The 24,545-nt window shown below is 45.9% G+C and overlaps 1 protein-coding gene across 2 annotated transcripts in view; it reads left to right on the top strand.

The window, feature by feature from the left end:
- KCND3 (potassium voltage-gated channel subfamily D member 3) overlaps positions 1–24,545 on the top strand; it is a 339,029-nt gene that overhangs the window by 300,352 nt on the left and 14,132 nt on the right. For both annotated transcript variants that reach the window (XM_066624093.1, XM_066624092.1), the window contains exon 3: positions 13,804–13,905. In XM_066624093.1, the coding sequence (XP_066480190.1) occupies positions 13,804–13,905 (102 nt within the window). The remainder of the gene's footprint in view (positions 1–13,803; positions 13,906–24,545) is intronic.

Below are 24,545 nucleotides of genomic sequence, written 5' to 3'. Positions count from 1 at the left end.
TTTTGAAGCCCTGTCCCAGTAAGCAATTCAATACTGAAACCCAGCAAACAGCTATCTTAATTTCCCCCCTCCCCCAGGGTAAATATAAATGAAATGATTATGTACATTGCAATTGGTAAAGTACACCACCGTTCCAGGACCAAGGACTGGGTGGGCTAGCCCATCTACTGGGTAAAAGGAGAGTTCATTGTAGGTGAGAATTCCTTCATGCTTCTGCCTGCTTGAAAAGTTAAGAACCAAAGTTCTAGATCAAGATTGCAAATGCACAGCAATTTGGGGGACCCTGAAGGTCTCTTTTAGTTTCTAGCCCTATGATCTTCTGAAGAATGTTATCAATCATGTTGGAACTGAGAACCCACCGGCTTGCCTGCCAGCCCAATCCTATCATCCGGTTGCACTGCAGAAACTCACATTGCAGCAGCACTGTCCGATTTAATGGTGTCGCAAAGCATGATGCACTATAGAGCCCTACAGGGCCACTTACAGAAACAGCAAGTGGCACTGGCTACACAGCAATGGCCTCCCTGAAACCCTCAGCACTGGTAAGCTAGTGGTGGGGTTGGGCCATGATCAGGGAGGGGTAGGATCAGGGCATCCCATGGGAGGAACTGGTGGGGATTGGAGGGAGAGTGGATTTTGTGGTAATGGAGCACACCTGATCCTATCCCCTTTTTTTAAAACCTCCTTGCTACTTTTCCCATCTTGGACACCAAAATAGGTGGAGTATGTCCAAGGAGACCTCTAGGCAGCCCCGGGGCTTCTGTGGAGGTAAGTAAAAATATTTTTAGTTGCCTGCTATCTGGCTTTGGGTCACCCCTTCCTACCTTACGATGCAACACAGGTCTTTTTGGCACTGCTGCTGCTTCAGTACTGGTAGCGGGGGTCAGGATTGGGGCCTATAGCTTTGACAGTATCTGTTGTTGGCATCCTTCAGTCTCGAAAGACTATGGTGTCACGCTCTGAATGGTCGTTCTGGAACAGAGTGTCCTCTCCAGAGCGCGAAGCCTGGGTAAAGTAGGTATGGAGGATAGGCTGTTACCCATGCAGCAAATCCCCCCTCTCCACGTCGCTGAAATGGTCCAATGGAAAGGCAGAGGCCAATACGGTTGGTTCCAGCGGCGTCGCAGGAGTTGCCAGAACGTGACTGTGTTCAGCCATGAACTGCCTCAGGGACACCGGCTCCGGATTTTGCCTCAAGGTTGACTCCTGAAGCCTTTTCCTTAACTGGATGTAGCCACAAGGCAGTGGAGGTTTGGGATCAGAGTTTTCCTTCTCTCAGATGAGCTGCCGTCCCAGGCTGACAAGTCCCATCTACCCTGTGGCTGTTTAGTCGCCTCTTACGACAAGTACAGCCAAACTGAGGGCCTATTCTTATCCCCAGCCCCCAGGGGTATAGTATACAGTATACACAGTTGGTTATCAGTGGATTACATTTGATGAGTTAATTTCAGACGACTGGTGGACAAACAGTACAGCACTGTGCTGAACAGAGCAGATGTGACTGCGTCAGATATTTAGACCGTTAATTACTGAGAGAAAAGAGAATGTGAAGCAGCTGTTAATTATGCAGAGTATTTGTGGGTTTTGCCAAGAGCACTCTTACGATGGGTTTAACAGATCAAATTATATAGGCTGGGTAATGCTAATATAAGCAGCCTGCCAATAGTTAGTGACTCTAACACATGTGATTGAACAGGCTACCTTGGTTTGTGCTGACGTGCAGAAGTCCCTGTTTCTCAAAGAGCACTGATATTTTATCATGCTGCCATGGACAAAGTCTTCAGAGATTCTTGTCATGATGCTGTAACACAGCATCAGACCACATGGAGAATCATAAATCTTTCCTGGACACCCAAACTCAATCCATGTTCATTCCAGGCAGCATTCTCTGTCTTGTTTTACTGTTGTGAGAATTGGGCAAGAGTGTCGCTAAGTAAGATTTTTCAGATGAGCAGAACATCAGAAGACGAAGAACCAAACTCATTTGTGGAAATGGATAGGTGGAGCTCTGTTATGAACCCCATCATTGTGTCCCTGGGATCAGACTCCCCTTAATCTGGATATGAGGAGGAAGACTTAAAGGAAGAGACTGAGGGCCCAATCCTATGCGCTTTCCAGCACTGATGCAACTGTGTGCAGCATCCTGCAGGGGGGGGGAGCAGTCATGGAGACCTCCTCAAGATAAGGGAACATTTATTCCCTTACCTTGGGACTGCATTGCAGCTGCACTAGCTCCAGAAAGTTGGATAGGTTTGGACCCAGAGTCAGTCAGGGGGTGTTCCTTCAATACATGGAACCCAATGTACAAGCAGTACCTGAGGATGATGAGGTCACTCTATCCTGTTTCTCTTCTTGGATAACGTCCATGAGAACTCCACAACAGAGCCAAGGTCCCCTCAATGCTGCTGCAAAATTGGGCAAGGCCCATTTAAGGTACCAAGGTCTTCCCTGAGTAAAGACTGGAGTCAACTGCTAACTAGTCTGCAGCATATACCTGCTCTCATTCAGTAAGCTCTAGAACAGTGGTTCTCACACATTTAGCACCGGGACCCAATTTTTAGAATGAGAATCTGTCAGGACCTACCGGAAGTGATGCTATGACCTAAAGTGACATCATCAAGCAGGAAAATTTTTAAATTTAAATTTTTAACAATCCTAGGCTGCAATCCTACCCACGCTTACCCAGGAGTCAGTCCCATTGACTCTCATTGTTAAAAGAATATACATAGTAGCTTGTTAAAAGTACAGGTCTGTAACATTTCCCCAAATGCAGTCACATACCATGGTAGCATCAAGTTTAATATATTAAAAATAAAACATTGAAATGAATGGGGACCCACCTGAAATTGGTTTGTGACCCACCTAGTGGGTCCTGACCTACAGTTTGAGAAACACTGCTCTAGACCTTTGCTGGAGAAACATCTGAGCTTGCCAGATCGCTCCTGATTTCCCCTGGATTCTTGACCCTGCTTGAACCCCAGCTCTAGCTAGAATGCTAAGGGCGCAATCCCGCCCTTGACTTGTCCTTTGTGGAAGTCCCAGGAGGGTCGCAAACATGCTGTAAGGAACACTTGCGCCTCCTCAGGAGGAAGCTGGACTGGCGCTCAAAGAAGCGCCTCCGCCACTGGCTTCCTCCATGCAGGTTGCTTTGGCGCGGCTGGGCTGATGCAAGGAGGAAAGGTAGGTGGGGGAGAGGCGGGGAGGAGGTGGGAGGGAAGTGTTCCAGGGCAGGCGGTGGGCGGCCCTGGGGGTGGGTGGGTGAGGAGCGGGAGGCGGGGCTGGGATATGCCAGATCCCAACCCCCATTCCCAGGGAGTGGCTTCAAGCTGTTCCGCTCTCCTCAGAGACGCATAGAGAAAAGGGCGCCTTTCCCAGAGGTAATTGGAAAGGTTCCCCCTTGCCTCTGGCTAAGCCGCTTTTGGCCCCTATCCTGCACTGGATACAGTGCAAGCCTCTTGCCTGTTCCAGTGCAGGATAGGATTGTGCCCTTAGTTGATGATGCCAGTTCTTCTTCCCCTGACCTCCCAATGCCTTAAAAACATCACTTACGGTTTCTCAGTGAAACCGGAAATCACATTTCACTGTTGAGCTCAGTCTCAGCTCAGCAGAGGCCGTGGATGGACATCTGTGGCCTCTGCTGAGCTCAGAAACCCCTCCAAAGGGGGAAACTGGCTCCCCTCACCTCCAGAGGAGGCACGGGGGGACCGTGGACACAATCTGCAGATAACTAAATCCACAGATACGGGATCCGCAGATATGGAAGCCTCCCTGTAGATGGAAGACAGCATAGAGATGTCTTGCCATAGGAGTTGATAAAAGGAATTGTATGAACTTTAAATCACCCAAATCTACTCCTCAACTTTCCCTGCTTTGCTTTTCAGTATCTTCAACTATCTTCTCTACTCCGTGGTGGTCCACTGACACCTTCAAATCTCTGTTCAAAATCTTATAATAAAGAAGTGCACTCCTGAAAAATCTCATGGAACTTAAGGGAGTTGGTTTAGTTCTGTGCTTTATTTTTTCTTTTAATGGTCTCATCAAAGCCTATTTTGAACGCTATGATGAGTAGTGGTTGTCTTGGTGAAGAGTCTGTAGGAGCCGAGAGGTGTAGGGGTTGATTGGCTACACGTGCCTGCAGGAAAATCAATTCTTTCTAAATGTCATCTCATGGCAGTGACTCACAAAGACTAATGTGACAGAGCTTGCAGTCCCTATTTTTGGACATGATTTTGGCACAGATGTTTCTCCTCTCCCCGTCCCTAGAATGAGCACATCACTGTTGCATGCGTGCAAATCTGGTGTTGGTGTAGAAACGATAGGGCGAGTTGCTAGGAGACTACAGCTTGTTGACATGAGCGTTACCAAACTTGGAAGGTAATTCATACAGAATGCAAAAATGACAGATTTCCCAGTCACTCAAACACTCCCATGTGGCGCCTGACCTCTGCTGAACATTTGGAATCAACCAATTTAACACTGAGTGTAATCTCCCTTCATTGTGGTCAAATTTGGCCTCCTGGCAATCTGGATTTCTGTGACAGATCTGTGCACATCCTTATCTCTATAAAGAACGATTGATAAAACCTAGCGCAATTGCAATCTGCTCGCACAAGGGCTTCAGTGTGCAGTCCACATGCGCTGCCTCCGACGCATTCTCGGCATCACCTGGCAGGACAAAGTTCCTAACAACACAGTCCTGGAACCTGCTGGAATCCCTAGCATGTATGCACTGCTGAAACAGAGACGCCTGCGTTGGCTCGGTCATGTCGTGAGAATGGATGATGGCCGGATCCCAAAGGATCTCCTCTATGGAGAACTCGTGCAAGGAAAGTGCCCTACAGGTAGACCACAGCTGCGATACAAGGACATCTGCAAGAGGGATCTGAAGGCCTTAGGAGTGGACCTCAACAAGTGGGAAACCCTGGCCTCTGAGCGGCCTGCTTGGAGGCAGGCTGTTCAGCATGGCCTTTCCCAGTTTGAAGAGACACTTTGCCAACAGTCTGAGGCTAAGAGGCAAAGAAGGAAGGCCCATAGCCAGGGAGACAGACCAGGGACAGACTGCACTTGCTCCCGTTGTGGAAGGGATTGTCACTCCCGAATTGGCCTTTTCAGCCACACTAGACGATGTTCCAAAACCACCTTTCAGAGCGCGATACCATAGTCTCTCGAGACTGAAGGTTGCCAACAATGTAAAACAATGGCACTCATCTGTCCACATGGCATGTGGGATTATTTCAAGAATGATGTGAGCTGTGTAGTCCACCAGGTTGGCATCCAGTTAACAGTGCAAAGCACTGGTGTACCTGGGCAGGCAAATGCCATGGGGCGCCACATAGGAGCCAATGGCATGACCCCTCCAGTTTCTGCCAGTTTTTAGAAACAGGCTTTTACAGGTCTTTCCAAGATCTTAAGAGGTCCAGGGAGACTGCCCATGGCCTCTCTGGCCCCCAGAAGGCTTTCTGAGGCCTCCGGAAAGCCTAAAAATCACTTCTGGTTTTTTGGTGAGAATTAGAGGTCAGTCCAGCTAATTCCATATGCTTCATCTCGTTACATAAGCTTCTTCCTTTTCCAACCTGAGGTTTATCCCCAGACTATGTTGCGTCTAATGTTTTGCGAAGGAACATAAATAGGTTTGTTTAATGTTAAATTAACTTCAGTATTCCACTTCCCCCACATGAGATCAGGCTGAGCCTCTAAAGGAGAAGGAACAGGGTAGCAGCAAGACTGCAAAGTCACTGAAACAGGAGAAGGAGACGGCCTCTACACACCTGTGACCACACTGGTGGTGCTGCTGCCATTTTGGGTGGGCCTCACATAGCACCCCCTTCCAGCCTGGTACTCCAGGTGGCTCACCTCCCTCCTCCTGCTTGCTACACCACTGCAATGAATTCCAAATCTAGTACATCTCATAAAATAACAGTATTTTTGTTTATGATTGAAAATTCTGTCCTTCAGAGAAGTGTTAGATGAGAGAGGTAAGACAGAAAATAATAACCTCTCTCTTCAGGAAAGGATATGAGTGGCACAATGTTCTTGTGACTTGTTTCTCACTTACGTAGATGTGGGAAGTGAGGCTGAGTCGTAAGGACTGTGTAAAAGCGTAACTTGCATGCCCTTGATCGTACATAGTGAGTCACAAGGTTACATTATGAAGATGTAGCCTGCTAGGTAGCAACCAACTGCACAGCTTGAAGCTAGAATGAAATCTGCAATACATGGGTGTGATGTATGGCCACTGAGACATTCATAAATATTGATCTGAATCAGAAATGTCCTCCAAAATGGCATTTTTCTTGCATTTGTTCCAATTGCAAAATGATCAGAAATGTAGCACAACCTTTTTAATAAAATTATATCCAACCGTTTTTAAAAGGATAATTCAGCAGAAACCGATGAGTTATATCCAAAGAAAGATAGCCAGGACTAAGTCTCGCTGAGATTAATGGGAATTGTTCCAACTAACTTGTCTCATTGACTTCATTGGTGCTTAAGTCAACCCCACGTTGGGAAGGAATAATTTACTGGATCAATGTTGCAAATGCATTCAACGTCATAAATGCGAACACATCATCTATTCTGAGACACTGTATTTATAAGAGGACAATTCACTGTCTCCATTTTCACACCTGCTGTCCTGTCAGCTATATTGAACTGTACAGCACTAACAACAAATATAATTTTATTATAGCCTGACTAATAAGCAATCAGATTTCCCTTTCTCAAAGTTGATTGGAATTCCTGACTTGCTTGATTACTACAGCCACAATTAAATTGAGAAGGGATTTACCTTTCCCATTATATCTTGATGCTATCCTGTGACCACAGGTGATATAAGATTTTTATGGCCCAATCCTGTCCTGCAGAGGATGCAGGGCTGCTGACACTCTATCCGCTGTATCCTGCAGACCAGCTTAGGACCAGACCGACCAGGAACGGTAAGAAATTTTCTTACATCTCCAGCTGCTGCCTGGTCTCCTATGGACCTACTCACATCTATAACCAGCTGTTTTGCTGGTGAAGATCTGTTACATGGAAGGGGGCATGTTAAACCCCTTAAGCCATTTAGTTAAGCCATTTAGTTATTTGATTTTTCTCTGTAAACCACTTTGTGAACTTTTAGTTGAAAAGCGGTATATAAATACTGTTAATAATAACAACAACAACAACAACAACAACAACAACCCTGGAATGGGGTATAGGAATCAACCGCTGCCAGTGCTGCCAAGATCCTCCCCTGTCTCGCTTCTAATCCGCCCCATCCCAGCTTGATCTTACCCCATTCCAGCCCAATTCCTCCCCTGATCCCCCCATCAGCAGCAAAATCTCAGCAGCAGCTGGTCTGCAGGGAACCATTAGTAGTGCACAGCCTCCCAGGCCTTGCAGCAACACTCTGCAGACTGATGGACAGGCTGCCACAACAGCAGACCATGCAGTACTCCATTAGACCCGCCCCCTGAAGGTCCACTAGTGTACCATGTGGATAAGAACATAAGAACATAAGAACATAAGAACAGCCCCACTGGATCAGGCCATAGGCCCATCTAGTCCAGCTTCCTGTATCTCACAGCGGCCCACCAAATGCCCCAGGGAGCACACCAGATAACAAGAGACCTCATCCTGGTGCTCTCCCCTACATCTGGCATTCTGACTTAACCCATTCCTAAAATCAGGAGGTTGCGCATACACATCATGGCTTGTACCCCATAATGGATTTTTCCTCCAGAAACTCGTCCAATCCCCTTTTAAAGGCGTCCAGGCCAGACGCCAGCACCACATCCTGTGGCAAGGAGTTCCACAGACCGACCACGCGCTGAGTAAAGAAATATTTTCTTTTGTCTGTCCTAACCCACCCAACACTCAATTTTAGTGGATGTCCCCTGGTTCTGGTATTATGTGAGAGTGTAAAGAGCATCTCCCTATCCACTCTGTCCATCCCCTGCATAATTTTGTATGTCTCAATCATGTCCCCCCTCAAGCGTCTCTTTTCTAGGCTGAAGAGGCCCAAACGCCGTAGCCTTTCCTCATAAGGAAGGTGCCCCAGCCCCGTAATCATCTTAGTCGCTCTCTTTTGCACCTTTTCCATTTCCACTATGTCTTTTTTGAGATGCGGCGACCAGAACTGGACACAATACTCCAGGTGTGGCCTTACCATCGATTTGTACAACGGCATTATAATACTAACCGTTTTGTTCTCAATACCCTTCCTAATGATCCCAAGCATAGAATTGGCCTTCTTCACTGCCGCCGCACATTGGGTCGACACTTTCATCGACCTGTCCACCACCACCCCAAGATCTCTCTCCTGATCTGTCACAGACAGCTCAGAACCCATCAGCCTATATCTAAAGTTTTGATTTTTTGCCCCAATGTGCATGACTTTACACTTACTGACATTGAAGCGCATCTGCCATTTTGCTGCCCATTCTGCCAGTCTGGAGAGATCCTTCTGGAGCTCCTCACAATCACTTCTGGTCTTTACCACTCGGAAAAGTTTGGTGTCGTCTGCAAACTTTGCCACTTCACTGCTCAACCCTGTCTCCAGGTCATTTATGAAGAGGTTGAAAAGCACCGGTCCCAGGACAGATCCTTGGGGCACACCGCTTTTCACCTCTCTCCATTGTGAAAATTGCCCATTGACACCCACTCTCTGCTTCCTGGCCTCCAACCAGTTCTCAATCCACGAGAGGACCTGTCCTCTAATTCCCTGACTGTGGAGTTTTTTCAGTAGCCTTTGGTGAGGGACCGTGTCAAACGCCTTCTGAAAGTCCAGATATATAATGTCCACGGGTTCTCCAGCATCCACATGCCTGTTGACCTTTTCAAAGAATTCTATAAGGTTTGTGAGGCAAGACTTACCCTTACAGAAGCCATGCTGACTCTCCCTCATAGGATAGGATTTGGATTTGGATAGCATTAGGATAGGATAGGATTTGGTTAGGATAGCATGGGTAGGATTTGGGCTGTTAATAAATGTTCACATCAGAATGACTCTGGGATAATGTTAACTGACATCCTATATAAAATGAATATCCTATATAAAGTGGACTATTAAACAACTTCTGAATATATCAGTCCAATACATTTATTTCCACATAGAGTATGGACCTATCAGTTTTGGATCTTAGAGGCAGACCATACCAGATTGCCACCAACTAGGTATTAAAGAATGTGAATTTGAAGTGGGTAAGAAGAAAGGCTGACATGAAGGGATTATCTGGTGGATCCTGAACTGAGATACCTATCTCTCATCCCCAACAAGTTAAATATGATGGAACTGCTGAATAGGCAGTGTATTAGGCAGATCCAGTTGTGATGGAACCTTGCTCTGAGGAAGGTGCTTCCCCAATTTTCTGTAGGGAAGCCCCATAAGATGTCTCATTTTACCCTCCAGCCTTACCAAAGGCACCTGGATCCTTTATGCTCTGACATCTCTTTAAAAAGTTGATTTTGAGTGTTCCATCCCAAATTCACAACTGTGATTCCCATAATACAAAACGAAATGCTTGGAAAAAATCAATTTGCATTTTATGTCCATGAAATTTTAATTTTGTCAGGAAATGCACATGCCATAATGAAGGTTGGGCTTCTTACCTAGATGTTTGTATCCAAAAACATGATCTTGGCAAACTCAAAATCAGGTCTTCTCATACCTCAATTTTGCACAATGCACAATTATTTGGATTTAGTGCTAGTCGCTTGCAAAGACAGCTGGCCAGAGAATATCTCTTATTCTAAAACAATACCAGCATTAAAGAGTGTGGCCACCCTGTAGATCATTACATAGATCACCCCATTGCTCATGCCCTTTATTTTAGAACCCTTTTACTCCAGCTTCCAGATTTCATTGCTCTGTGCTCTCCTTCTAGCCCCATTCACAAGGCTCTGCACACAACTGGCTTCTTTCCGACCTCCTTCTCATAATTGAACTGACACCAATCCATATCCAGGACACATCATTGCCTGGGAAATTGTGTATGTACATTTGAGTTCAAAAGGTTAAGCAATTCTTATTAATAGACTGTCAGACTCACTGATGCATAAATGCTAATAAAGTTTCTTGCTTCATTATGTGCTGAAGAGTCCATAGGAGATGTTTACCTCTTGCTACATTGTGGGTCTATTAAGCGAGGCAAATTAAAGCAGAGAATCCTACAGAACCATTCTAAGCACAGTTCAGTGTAGCCATTTTTTTTGTTGTTAACTATATAACTGTTGCCTTTTAAGGCATTTGGAAAATTAAGGCTGCAAACCTGTGACAAATGTATTTGGGAGGAAGTCTGATTCAATTCAGTGCAATTTACTTCTGAGGAAACAGGCTATAAAACAAACCAATCCAGACCCAGCGATGGTGTTCACAGGACATGCAAAATGAGATTACCAGAACACTAAGCAAGATGACAATTCCATAGTGTTTGTGTCATGGATTTGGGGGAGGTGAAGAACCATATTGTTAATAGGCATGGGAGGGTAATCTACGTAGAAAAGAAGCAAACTAGGGCAAGTTTAAAAGCAGCTTGATTTAAAGACAGATAAATCTGTTGTAAGACTGAGGCTTGCATTAGCTCGGTCCTCTAACCTCCCTCTAACAAAGGGAATTGTAGGGAAAATAAGCAAGAAAGGGCTGACAGATTTTATGAAATGGAATTGTAGTCGTTGTGGGCTACACTTGTGAATTACAGTACTTATTTGTTGCTGTAGAGAGAGATTAGTAACAAGTCAAGGCAGGAATTGGTGCAAGGCACGGCGGAAGCAGTGTTTGCAGTGTGCCGCCCCTGAACCCAGCATTCTGATTCTGGGAGGCTTTGTGCCCCAGCCCACCCATTTACGGAGTAGTCACGCACACAGAAGAGCACGTTCTTGACTGTCCTCTATTGTAGGGAGCTGTGAGAAATCAGAAGCAATCAACCTGTTATAATGGAACTGTTCGTGGTAGGAACTGTTCGGGGTGGATGGCTGTATAGCCTTCATGACACAAAGCTGAACTGCAGTAGGTGGTCTATAGAAATTAGTCAGAATGCAACCCACAGCTTCATTTTGCTAACTACAAGTGCGCTGAATGGCTTTGTTTGAAGCACAATGCAAGGAAGATCATTTTGGAGCAAGAGAAGCTGAACTAGAGACTGTTAGCGCTGCATGTTGACAGCCAAGTTTCATGGCTGGCATTTCATATACTCACATACACAACAAGGACTAAGTAAATCAAAATAGGAAGGGACAGAAGTTGGAAAGGCACAGGAAACCTAGTATATTTACCCTGGAGAATGACCTCAGAGCAACAATACTCAGAGCAACAATACACCAAGGAGTGTAGGTTTCCATCTATTGAATATACTCTGTATATCCTCTATTAACTCTTTTCTCATAATCTGAAAGAATCCAGTCCTAAGGCAGGACAGCTTCATGCCTTCCACAGATCAGTGTACCCAATCCAGGCCATTGTGTGCCACACTCTGAGAACTGTTACAGTGTACAGAGTCCATCGTCCCAGTTGGCTCAAGCTAGTTAACCAAGCCAGCGTCAGTGTCTGTTCTAACTCAGGAAATAGGGACAACTTCCACCTTGGTGGAAGCAGTGAAGGCTGGACCCACGTATGCAACAGAGTGGGGTGAGAATGAGGTGGTAGAATAGACTCTTGACAATGTCAGGCTACCGGTAGGGTGCTGCATGTTTGATTCAAGTTACCTACTTGCACTTTGAAGTGGGCATTCTAGTCTAACATTTTAAGGGAGGAGCTGTAGCTCAGTAGTGGAAACAACTACTGAGTATGCAGAAAATCCCAGGATCAACCTCTGGCATCTATAGGTAGGACAGAGGGAAACTTGCTCTCTGGAATCCTAGAAAGTCAGTGTCAATATCAGTGAGCTGAATGGAGCAATGATCTGGCCCAGTATAAGCCACTGCTTATGCACTACAGCACCATTCTGCCTAATCATTTTGTGGCATGCACAGACCAGGCCTCCATAGTAGGAAACAATCAGTTGCTCAGTTTTAGTGCCCAGCTTCAAGTGCCACTTCAATGCTCTTAGCTTGCATAGCTGTGACACCCTCAACCCGAGGCTCCTTAAAAGCTGCTCATGGGTATTGACAGCACTGGGTTGGATTGATCTGACTCATTGTAAGGCAAATCCTAAGAATAAAATGATGTTGATTCCCTGGTTTCTCACAATGACAATTACTATGGGAATTAATGATATTGCTCTTTTTTTCTATAGAAGGCCAACAAAAATAAACATTGCACCTAGCATTGTGGGGGGGAAAGTCTATTGCAATTAAGATTAATTTCATAACATTTTTCCCTGAATGCTTTGAACAACAACAAAAAACCTTCAACAGCCTTAGCCTCTTCAGACTACAGAGAAAGCCTTTTGCCTGCAATCATCAGGGAAAGATGCTTTGTAACCTTGGCAACACTGGTACAGTTTGTGTGCCAAAAAGGTACTGCTACATTTGAAATGCTATGTTTCATTGTCAGAGATGCTGAAAGTGCACTTCAACATAGTTTAACTTTTCTCCCACTAAAACGCTGGATGGGTTTCAGGAGGGGAAAAACTGAGCTTAACAGACACAGGGAAAAGGTGCGTGGTCCGTGCTTGGAAAAGTTCGCTCATGTTACGAAATTGCATTCTGACTAAGCAAGGAAGGTCTTATTGGTCCATTGAAGAGAAGCATCACAACAGCAACAGGAATGTAATACCTTTAATTTATTAGGTTCACTGAATGCTGCAAAAGAGTGAGGGGGCTTTCAAGGAGCATGCCCTAGGCAGGACATTACACTAAGGCCCAAATCCTAACCAGCTTTCCAGCACCGACAGAGCTGTGCCAATGGGGCATGTGCTGCATCCTGAAGTTGGGTGGCAGACACAAAGGCCTCCACAAGGTAAAGGAATGTTTGTTCCCTTACCTCAGAGTTGCATATTGCACTTACCTCAGTGCTGGAAAGTTGGTTAGGATTGCGTCCTAAGAGCCAAACTAGACATGATGTCAGAGCACCCTGTTTCAAATTCCCACAGTCTTTTTTCCCCTCAGAGCCACTGCACGGGGTGCCTGGATTAGATAAGCGCTATGGCATGGGGGACAGGAATAACCTCTTGTCCCCAGATGGCTGACCCGACATAAATTCCACCCTCTCCTTCTGAAGCTGCTATAGCCTTTGTTCCATCAGGTTTTCCCTCAGCAGTTAACGTCAACTTGGGGAAATCATTTGTATTGGGGCTGCGGTGCAGGGGCAAAAGATTAGACCCACCACTCCCTTTCCTGTGGCCATGACCCTGAGCCAAAACACCCCTCTTGACAGAAAAACTATCAGGAGTTGGAAGAACTCCCATATCGCATCTAATTTTATCCAAAGAAGGTGGAAAACAATGTCACTGGTCTACAGGTAATGGTGGAGGTCATGGTCAGTGCCTGGTAGCAATGTGCTCTGCTGCGCCCCAACATGGCATGCTCCATTTCTTATGGTGCATGCTCCCACCTCGTCCATCCTTTTACTATTATTGGTCAAATGCAGCTGTAGAGCAAATGCTAAACATTGTCAGTATTCTGTTCAGTCCATATACTTTCTTCCTGAAGAATGAGAATTCCTTTATTTTAACGAACACAATTTTTCCTTTTCAGAAACAAATAGTTGTCAGAAACAAGTTTTGAAAAATGTTTTAGGAAGTAATAGAACTGCCAACATACATGAACAATGTATCGGTTTCTGAAGTCTCAGCAATGGAAATTCTCTCACGGGTTTCACCAAATAGAAATCAAGGCTGTGGTTGGATTGGAGACTGAAAAAAGCCTTCTTGCTTCCTTCCACAGAAAGCCCGGCTGGCTAGGATCCGCGTGGCCAAGACAGGAAGCTCCAACGCCTACCTTCACAGTAAACGCAATGGTCTTCTTAACGAAGCTCTGGAACTGACGGTACGTATGGGGAAAAACAAATCCTTTCAAAGAAAGTCTGAACATATCTCCACCCCTTGTTCTTCCCTTCTCGCTCCCTGTGTCATTTTCATAGGCAGGCTTGAGCTGTACTATAATTACGCTGTAATTTTCCTGTATGTGCTAAATGTAGGTAGCTGGAGTACAGTTACAAAAGGGAGGAATTGAAAGCATCTTGAGTTTCTTTCTGGAAGTACAGGTAGAATGTAGGACTCTACTGGTGACAGAAGAACAAAGAATATTAGTGAGCCAGATGTTCCTCGAGTCATAAGTGGCATGAATATGAACAACATAATGTTGGAGAAATTACTCACTGGTGATTCTGCCAGCAGCATTAATGAAGGCATTACCAATGAGCTAAATATTAAGAAAGACAACCTGATCAGAGATGTTGCAAGCATTCTACAAGGGGGAGTTTGAAACATTGAAGTCCCCCTTCAAAAGTTTGCAAGCAGAATCAAGGTAAGCATGAATACGAATATACTTGCCACAGTTGGGCAGCCCAATCCTGAGCTGCCTGGCGCACGGGGCTACAGCAGCGCGGAAAATGGCTGCCACTGCATCCTGAACGCGACTCGGGCAGCGCCGGCGGCTCCTCTGGAGAAGAGGACTTTTGTCCCCTTCCTCCGGATAAGGCAAGTAGCCCTGAAATGGGGTTACTTGATTCTATGGAGATCCAAGGGTCAGTGTAGAATCAAGAGCCTCCAGGTTGGGCCACCAGCCCAACACAAAGACTCAGGATCCAGTAGAGCTTTGCTCCACTGGTCCCACCACCCTCCTGCCCTGCTCCCTCCCTCCAACATGCCTCCTCCCCGCTCTCTCCCCACCCTCTCGCCGCCCGCCCTCACCCCAGAACACCACCTCCCCACCTCCCACCATGCCTCCACCCACCTCTCCATGGGCAGTCATCTGTGCGACCGTGGAGTGGCAGAGCAGCGGCGGTCCACTGGCGCTGAGCTAGCACTGGCGCTGATCTAGCACTGGCGCTGAGGGCAGCAGGCATGTCTTACGTGCCTGTATAGGATTGGGCCCTAAAGTGTTTGCGAGCAGAAGTTGATATCCGCAAAGATTTAACCCTACTTGGGAACATTTGAGCCTTCAGAAGAGATCCAATTGATGGTTTTCAATGGTCCAAACTTTTGCAATCATTGGCTTGCAGCTTGCACAGAAGCTCAACATTATTTCAGGCCAAACACTGAGATGCTCACACATCCATTATCCTGACTGTATCAGTTCAGCAAGGGAACAGATTGCCTAGGGAGGTCACTAAGCCTCTTTACTTGTTTGTTTGTTGATTTTTAAGTTAGGCAGGTGCTTGTTTGGATACCCTGTCCTGAAATCTGGTTCCATCAACTCTTGTCATTCCGCACACCAGAAAAGAGGCTCCTGACTTAAAATGCTCATTTTAAGATATAACCTGTGCAAACAGCAGACAAAATTATTAAAGGCGCAATCTTAACTTGTGTTGGAGCAGGCAGGCCAGCGGGCCTGCAGTGCATCTAACGCAAGTTTGGGGCCAGAATTGGAGCAATCCAGCAAGGAGAAAACTTTGTCCTTACCCCATGTCATACTGCACTGGTCCCAATGGGTCTACTTCTATCTGAGCCACAGCACAGGTGGCACAAATCCAAGTAGAATGGAGCAGCCAGAGGCTGCTCCACGCCACCCAGGGTCAGGATCCAGCATAACTGCTGGATTCTGGACCTTCCTCCTGCTCCCTGCCTGCCAGCCCCTGGGAACGCCCATCACCTGCCCTCCCCCCACCCCCACCCCAAAACGCCTCCTCTCTGCCCTGCCCCCCCCGACCCTTGCGTCAGCCAAGCTCAGCTGACACAGACATTCCTTCCGGGCCTGGATCTGATGTGAGGAGGCCAGCGCAACTCCTTGCACTGGCCTCTCCAACTCTAAAGTAGGCGCAACATCCCTTGGTCGGCACAAGTGCCGACATCCCCGGGTTGGCACAAGTGACTTATGCCGGCCTAACCCAGGTGTTAGGATTGCTCTGTTAATCTCTTTGATTAGCATAGCTATCAGGAGGAGATTTTGCTCAGCAGAAGTTGAGCTAGTGGCATGTCACCAGCCTGTCTAGAAGTAACAAATTCCTGAGCTTTTTACACATGATAATTACATACCTGCAAGTGAAGGTGTGGAGATTTCAGTCATGCAGTATAAAGAAATGCATCTGTTGTCCTACATGAGGCACATGCACATCATGCATTGCAAAAGCTGTTGCATTTTTAATGGCCTGGTATTTGCCAGCTAATCATAGTAGCGCATAAATGGGGGACAAAGTCTGAAGTTGATCAGATTTCTTTGCAGACTCAGCGCATGGACAGGTGGTTCTTATATTAAGCCTATTCAAGACCAGAGCAGGTATTAAGATGTTGCATGGCTTTCATTTCAAACAAACGAACAAAAAACAGCCCTTAGTAAAGAAGAGATTGCCTAATTGAGCTGCAGGAGTCACCTAATGCATACATAGCTCATACATCTTTACTCACTAGTTCAAAAGGCTAGTTCATTCAGACTCCTGAATAAGGGCCTCATTAAGAAAAATGTCTGCAATGGGAAAAGTAGTGTCTGCTTGAGTGCCTGCAGGTGTGGATCTGGTTTAAGTGCCAAGTTACATTCAATTATGGAGATGCCTGAGCACCAGTTGTGGGGTTCAGAGTCGCTGTGTGGCCCTAAGCAGCTTCTAGCAGGCAGCCCAGAGAGGCAGTGTAGTTTCAGGTGTCTTAAAGCAGGCCTAAGGCAGCTCAAAAGGACTCCGGGTACATGCATACTTTGGCTGGAGAAGCCAGGGATATTTATAGGGCTCTGAGGCTTAGGTTAGGGGAGGGAAAAGGTGGGAAACCAAAGGGAAAGTTTCTGGATTGCATCAGGATGTAGCCAGCCATGGCTACCCCGGCACTAAGGAAACTTGTTTTTACCTGCCTTGACAAAAGACTCAATAAAGGCACAAAGGAGTGCGATCAAAGTGGTTCACTAAGAAAATGGGCATATTCACTTAATATTCACCCAGGTCACCTGGAAAGGTCTAGGAAAGGAAGACCCTAGGTAGGACTTGATTGAATTAGCTAGGTTGGCAATCTCCAATTATGACTGCCCAGGAAGGCTCTCTCTGGGCAGGAGAGAGCCTGCTTGCTTCTCCCATTTACTGCTTGCCATTTACTAAAAATGGCTTCCCATTTTTGCTTGCTTCTGCCATTTACTGGAATTGGGCCAAGCATTAGCATAAAGTTGGTTCACAGGCTGCAAAAAGCATTGATGTGAGACTTACGAGGTTCGGCCAAATTTCTTGCTCTGCTGGAGCAGAACTCTTTAAGTGCACATGCTGGCCTTCTTACCATTTTGTTTACACAGTCCCAAAATGAAGCCCCCAGAGAGGGGGGACTGGGGCAGCAAGAAGAAACACATGCTGCTTTTAGAACCAAGAGGAGTAGTTAGTCTGGAGTGTTTGTTAAGCTCCACATTTATTGGATCGGGACAATTCTGGCAGCCTTGTGTTTTCCTTTGTCTGACCTTTAGAAGCCAAGGTATGGTTGCCTACTCAGGAGTAAAAGTACACATGCGGCTCAGTTGCACTTTCCATGGGGCTCAATACATTTTCCTTGTCAGCCATAAGCTTGTCAGTTTCAGTTTATGACCCACCAACAATCAGGTTGCAATCCACTCATGAATTGGATCCCACAATTTAGGAAACTCTGAGTTAATTCATCCCAAACAGGGTTGGTTTTCAACTGCATTGTACAATCTTGCCACTTGGCATTTCTACTTTTGGCCACCAAGATATAATCAGCAATGGTGTGGGGAAGGGGGGGGGGGGTCTTCTCAGCCAAGGGAGTGACCATGGCTGGTCCTGATTTTGTGCTTATCAGCATTCCGTTCTATTGCAAGCAATTGCCTTGTTCCCTGTGAACAAGTGCCAGTGACACCCACTGGAAGGAGGGTTATAATAGCATTTACTTGCATTTACTTTAAAAAAACAACAACACACATGTTAGAAATAAAGATTGCTAGCACAACACAATGAACCCTTTGAACACAGCACAGTATTGTCGTGACTTGGCTCAGGCCCCGAATGCCAGCTCACTCAAGTTAATAGGATTCTATGATTTAGCAACACAGTCACAGAAAAGATACTGCAGAAATCTAAATCATGCCCAGAATTGCTTGCCTTTTCAAAGCTGCAGGGTAGCTAGGAACAGGTGTGCAGAATTCAATGGATTTTATTTCCAGCTGTTTCCTTTGGCCCACAATTTCTTCATTGATATTTTTTTTTTTCCCCACCAAGATAACTTATCAAAAAGATCAGCATTCTTAAATCCAGAGCTAGGCAGCTTTCTAACAGCTTCCCCAAAATTGGGGAATAGGATGCTTAGTGAGGCGTGGCAGAAGTTGCAGATATTTCAGGCTTGTTTATATTGCAGTTATGATCATGGTTTGAATAGTACTTCAGGTATGCAGAATTCTCTGTGGTCTTTAACAGATCCTGCTTACAATAACCACCACCATACATCATCACGGCTCTCATAGTCCTGAAGCTGAAAGAGACTGACAGCGCAATCCAATCTTGCGCTGGAACAGGCAGACCAGGAGGGTAAGCCACCACAGCTCCAATGGGTCTCCTCAGACTTGCGCCACCTCCAGAGGTGGCATAAGTCCAAGGAGAGCAGAGAGAACAAGGTTGGGATCCAGCATAACAGCGGGTCCCAGCCCTGTCTCCCTGCTTCCCGCCTGCCTGTCCCCGGGACTGCCCTGTTTGCCCCCCCTTGGAACACCTCCCTCCCACCTCCTCCCCACCTTCCCCAGACCCTTGTGTCGGCCGAGCTCAGCTGACACAACCCTCCCTGCCTGAGTTGGCACGGAGGCTGGATTCAGCCTCCGCAGGCCAGTGTGTGTTCCTGTGCTGGCCCAGCTGACTCTTGAGAAGGCACATTTTACAGCACATTTGTGACCCTCCTGGGCCGGCACAAGGGACTTGCACCAGCCCAAGGCGCAGTCATGATTGTGCCCTGACTTGCCCAAAGGCAGTGAGTCCAAGACTCAAATTCATGCGCTCCAGTAGTCAACATCTGGGGGCAGGTTAACTCTCTCCTTCCACTTTGCTTATCAAGCTACCATCCTTTCCTGTAGTTCAGAACTACTTTAATGCAAATGACACCAAATGGTGTTGGAAAGTGGAGATTCTTATCATTTGGTATACATTCAAGGTGTTGGTGCCTGTGAAGGGGCAGCTTTCTAAAGAAGTTGAACTCTCGCTTTGTCAACAAAGATAAAAGCCCAGCCTGGAAACTTGAGTAAGGACAAACCCACGTGCATCTTGCTGTCTTTGGTCAGATTTTCAAAAGTTACTTATTTCAGCGGCTCATGGGAACACTCTTCTGAGACCCTCAGCTCTGTGTTCATCTGATGTCGCTCAAAAGAACTGGTAAACATCACGTCCAGTCTCTGACAGATTTTGAAATGAGGAATTACACTGAAATGCTCAGTTTGGCATAAGCATTTGACAAGTGGACTAAACCACAGCTGGCATTTGCATGCTCCCGTATTAATTCTAAACATCAATGCATACAGAAACTGCACATGGGAAAGGATTTCCATTTTGACATTTTATGACAGGCAGGCTAATCAAATCTAGTTCCTGCTTGGATTCTGCTCATAGATTTGCCTCCTGAATGATTACCTGAAATACCAGTTCCCATATAAAATGTGCATAACTATGTCCAATGGAATAGCTATTTTATATTTTGAAGCGGGGGGAAGGTGATTTTTTTGTATATATTTTATTTTTATTTTAGTAAAGGGGCTCTTGGATACATTTCAGATTAACAGACCAATTCTATTCAGCACTGGTGCAGTGGGGCCACATTTTAGCACATATCCAGTGCTAAAATTAAGCAGACTGGTGGCCTTCTCGGGATAAGTGAACATTTATTCCCTTACCCTGTATAAAACCTCAGCCTGCCCAATGGAGCTACTTAGATCCCTGCCAGCTAAATTGTGGCACAGGTTCAAGAAGCCCTGTTTGCACTATCTAGCGCTGGTGCTAGCAACCCATATGATTGGGCCATAAGTTACACAAAAGTGTTGGATTTTAGGAGTGTTTCTTGAGCCTCAAAATGGTACTCCCGAACCACTGCCTAACATTACCCAAGGAATATAAAGCAAATCAAGGTGGGAAGGGCAACAGATCTGAAGTTCAATCCCTGCCATGACTAGGTGGTGCAGAGAAAAATTCCAGGCTAAAACACCAGAGAGCCACAGCCAGTTAATGTTCACACTATTTAACTAGATCAGGGATGTCAAGCATAAGGCCTACAGGCTGGATGCAGCCCCTGGAAGCAATTTACCAGCCCCCATTATAGTTGGGCTCTTCCAGCATCATAATTGGACTCTCTCATACCTTCAAATTATGAACAAGATTTGCACATTTTCTCTTCTGTCTTTGGAAGCTAACGAGTTTCTATGTGAGAACAAAGTGCTTATTTCTGGCCATCATCTGCTTAATGATACCACTTTGGGCATAATGATGTTACTTCCAGCCCTCGGCAGGCAGCATGAATGCTATTCAGCCCACTATATGAAACAACATTGACACCTCTGAACTAGATGAACTGTGAGTCTCACTCCTACAATGGCTTCCTATGTTCCTAGATCAAGATCAATGAGTAGATCTCTGGTACAGGATTCAGACACTCAATTGTTTCACAACAATAACAACAAAAGGGCTTTAAGAAAAACTTTCCTAGATCTCCTGATATGAAGACCACTTGGGGAAGAACCAGCTGGATTTCAGTGTGAACCGCATGCTAGCTCAGTTCTGACCCTAAAAATGAATTTTTGGACTTAATAGGTGCTCCAAATTACCCCTTTCCTTAATTCTAAGTAAATGTCTGATCCCCAGAGCGTCTGGCTCCTGTTGGTGAACCTCAAGGGTTCCGCTAACAAAACAGAGTCAATTCCACCAAATTGCCCATTTCTGGGATAAATAATCAACAAGCAAGTCTGGGGGGGTGGCAGAAGAGTTACACTACCATTCATTCTTCCACCACAGACATCCTCTACTGTTAAGGTTTTTTGTCCTGCATTCAAACATACTTCTTTGCTTTCGTAAAAGAGGTTAGTATATCTAGTCTATGACTTTCTGGTCTTGAATTTTGCTTCCGTTGTTTAGGTGGAAATAAGAGTAACATTATTTGCATCCGTCTCATTACACTGGCACTTCCCTTTGATATGTGTGTGCGCGCTGCGGTCTGCAGCCCCCTCCAGTGGAAACTGCCTGACAAATTTTTTTTCAGAAATCACAGAAACTCTGAGTATAGCTACACTATACAGACTCCAACTGGTTGTAGCAGTCATTCCTTCTTCCTATTCCTTCTAACCCTAGAAATTGTAAGCTGTGGTCAAGGAGAGCAAGGGATTGCTACCTGAGCCTTTGCAGCACTGTCACCAAAGTATAATTTTCTGGGAAGGTATGACAGTTAAACTGGTCAAAAACCAATTAATGCATAGAGTTGCCAGTTGCCCAGATCAAATCTGAACCGATCTGTTCCTGGGTTGGCAGCAGCTTGATCTGCAGAAATCAGTGTGTGAACCTTTCATAGCATGGAAATAAGTGTTATCACTTTGTCACGTCTGCATATCAAACCTCAGTTCAAGGCACAAGAGCAGTCACCATTTGAAGCTTTCCCAATATACGTTTCCCAACCCTGATATAAGTTTGAAATGTGGCTACGCCCATAGAGTAAGACAGCCTCCCCTCTCAGTTTTGCCCCCACCATTGCCTTGGCAGGCACAGAGGGAACCAGTGATGGTGTTGTGGTGCTGTTGCCCATTGCAGCAGTGTGTGCAAAGTGGCCACCAACAGAGCACTCCATGTGCTGTCAGCAGCCATTTTACAACAGCAGAAGTTCCTTCTCCTGCCATAACTCTGGCCAGCAGCCCAAACTTCAACAGAATAGCTCTTTCCTACAAACACTCATGTCAAAAATCAATGTCTTCCAGGTGCTGTAGGATTCCTTATTGCTCTTGCAGCACAAAGTCCTCTGTGCCCGGGGACACAGCACAATTCATACTTCCCCCCCCCCCCCCAAAAAAAAAAAAAATCTTTTTTTTTTCCCCATTCTGAAACACAGGAGAATTGTACCTGATGTAGCTCAAGGAATACAGTGGTGTATTTTGATCCATCACAAGTGCCTTGGAATAGTCCTCTGGAATAAACAGGACAGAAAATGGGGATTTTTGGCAGATAATCTTTGTCTCAGTAACCTAGATTACAGCCCAATCCTAAAGCTGGTTGCTCCTCCAGGTGCAGCAGTGCCAAAACAGCTGCCGCTGCATCCAGCAGCACCACCAAGGCCTTCGGGAAAAGGGAATTTCAACCCCATCCCCCAGGGAAAGTTCCAAGTCCCCATCACAATGGGGTTTTTCAAGTCTGGGCCAGCTATTTTGCCAGAGCAGACTTCAGAGACTCCATATTGGGCCAAAAGGCCCAACACGGAATTCAAGATCTGGTGGAGCAGAGTTCCACCAGTCCCAGCCCGTCCCGCGCCAGTTCTTCCCCCACCCACCCTCCCCTGCCCCGTTCCACCCACTCCCTGCCTCCCCTGAACGCTGATACTACTTTCTGCATGCTGATGCTGTTGGCGCGCCAGCAAGCTCTCTGAGCGGCACTGAGGAGCAGCACCAACTGGTGCTGGCCTAGTGCCAGCGGTCCCTCCTCTCCAAGGGCTGCAGATGTGCCTTACGGTACATTTGTGACACCCAGCGCCAATACTGGAGCTCAGCACCGGCGCTGCAATGGTACAGGATTGGGCCCTTAATCTCTAAATACTCTTCAGGGTTTTTTCCAGCAAAGGTTCTTCTGCTAATGAGGAGGCTGACTTCATAGGCCTACAATAACCTGAGACACCCCCTCTGCTCAAATGCAGTCTCACAATTCACAGCCATGTGCCTGTGAGCACTTGTGTAAGAGTGCTTAGGCTGCCACTTGTATGTACCAGCCAAGGAATGGACTTGAGTTGGTTGGCATGAGCTGCATGTTTTTGTTTTTGATTTTTTTTTAGAAATATTGAGGCTGAAAGCATTAAATGGTTGATCTTTGCAGTGAATTGATTACTTCCTTAATTACAAGTAGCGAAGTGGATTGCTGGCTGGATCTTAATCAACTCTTTTCTCCGTAGAGGGGGTGTTCAGTTCTGATGGCACTGCTATAAACACTCCATGCAAATCTCTGAGACACTCTTTCCTCATTAACTATCATCCATAAAGAGAATGACACCCAGGTATAATCTTTTTTCCCATTTTGATAAGAACTATGCTCTTAGTTTTAAGTCAAAAGTTTTGTTGTCATCCAACTTAATGCTTTGTTTCTCCAGAATTTCACTCAGGATGGGGGAAGGGCTGACAGTGCAATCCTTTGCATTGTCAAAGGGAAGCTTGGCTGATGTGGTGCTGTGCCTCCTTGTGCCTCACACCAGGGACACCCCTCCAGGCCCTGGCCTAGTGACACCACTGTTTCTGATGTCCTCCCTGAATATATTGCTTAAGCAAAGCCAAAAACAGAGTTCCTAATCTGAATCAGGCCAACACTAAGTGCCAACCTCTACTCAGTTGGTCACAGTTTTATAAGAACAGCTCCACTGGATCAGGCCATAGGCCCATCTAGTTCAGCGTCCTGCATCTCACAGCGGCCCACCAAATGCCCCAGGGAGCACACCAGCTAACAAGAGACAAGTTTTCCAATACACATACAGGTATGTGTTGCAGATGAAGATACATTCTGCAGAGCCTGTCATTAGGTGGTTTCGTCCTTGTGCAAACATTCTTAATTCACAGTGCCATCTAGTGGGGCAATCTGGTAAAGCCTATTGTTTTAGTTACCAATCTGTGGAAACCTCCACTATAATCTTATGGGACTATATATGCATGCAGTCCATCGTTGGCTGTAATGTCATTATGTGGTGCATATTTGTACATACAATCACATACATGTGTGGATGCCTATGTTACAATGTACATCTAGTAGTCACACAGTTTCCTGTGCATACGTGACTTCCATGATGGAGCATTGTTACGTATGAAATGGACTTTAGAAATCTGATGAAGGCTGCATGGATTACTTCAGCCGGGCAGCAAGACCAACGCTCCTGTTTGCTGGCTTTTACTCCAGTGCCACAACAGATAATTAGATCCAAACAGCCCCAGCTCATTCAATTTCACAACTACATGTGGACAAATTCAGCCAGTAGATAGAGGAAACATCAGAATCCAGCATTATCTTTGCATAACCCAGTTAAGAGGCTTTGTATAATTACTTTCTGGTTCACTTCTCCATAGTGACCCACTGCACAGACTTGTTGCAGAGATTCATGCAGCTGAAAGCTAGACTGTTCAATACACATTATAGGTGCTAAATAAACTATAATCAAGAAAAAGATTCTGCCATTGCATGACAATTTATACCAAACTGCCCAAGCACAATGGAAGCAATCAGTGGTGACATTCAGATAACAGTAATTGATACAATTGCAGCAATGTTTCATGAATCTGTCAGCAGCATTGGAAAGAGATTCCCCACAACATTGTGATGAACATCAACTAAAGTTTAAGGGGGTCCT

The sequence above is a fragment of the Tiliqua scincoides genome, chromosome 4 (genome assembly GCF_035046505.1).
Source record: "Tiliqua scincoides isolate rTilSci1 chromosome 4, rTilSci1.hap2, whole genome shotgun sequence".
In the NCBI taxonomy this organism is placed as follows: domain Eukaryota; kingdom Metazoa; phylum Chordata; class Lepidosauria; order Squamata; family Scincidae; genus Tiliqua; species Tiliqua scincoides.
This window is presented reverse-complemented; position numbering and strand designations above follow the sequence as displayed.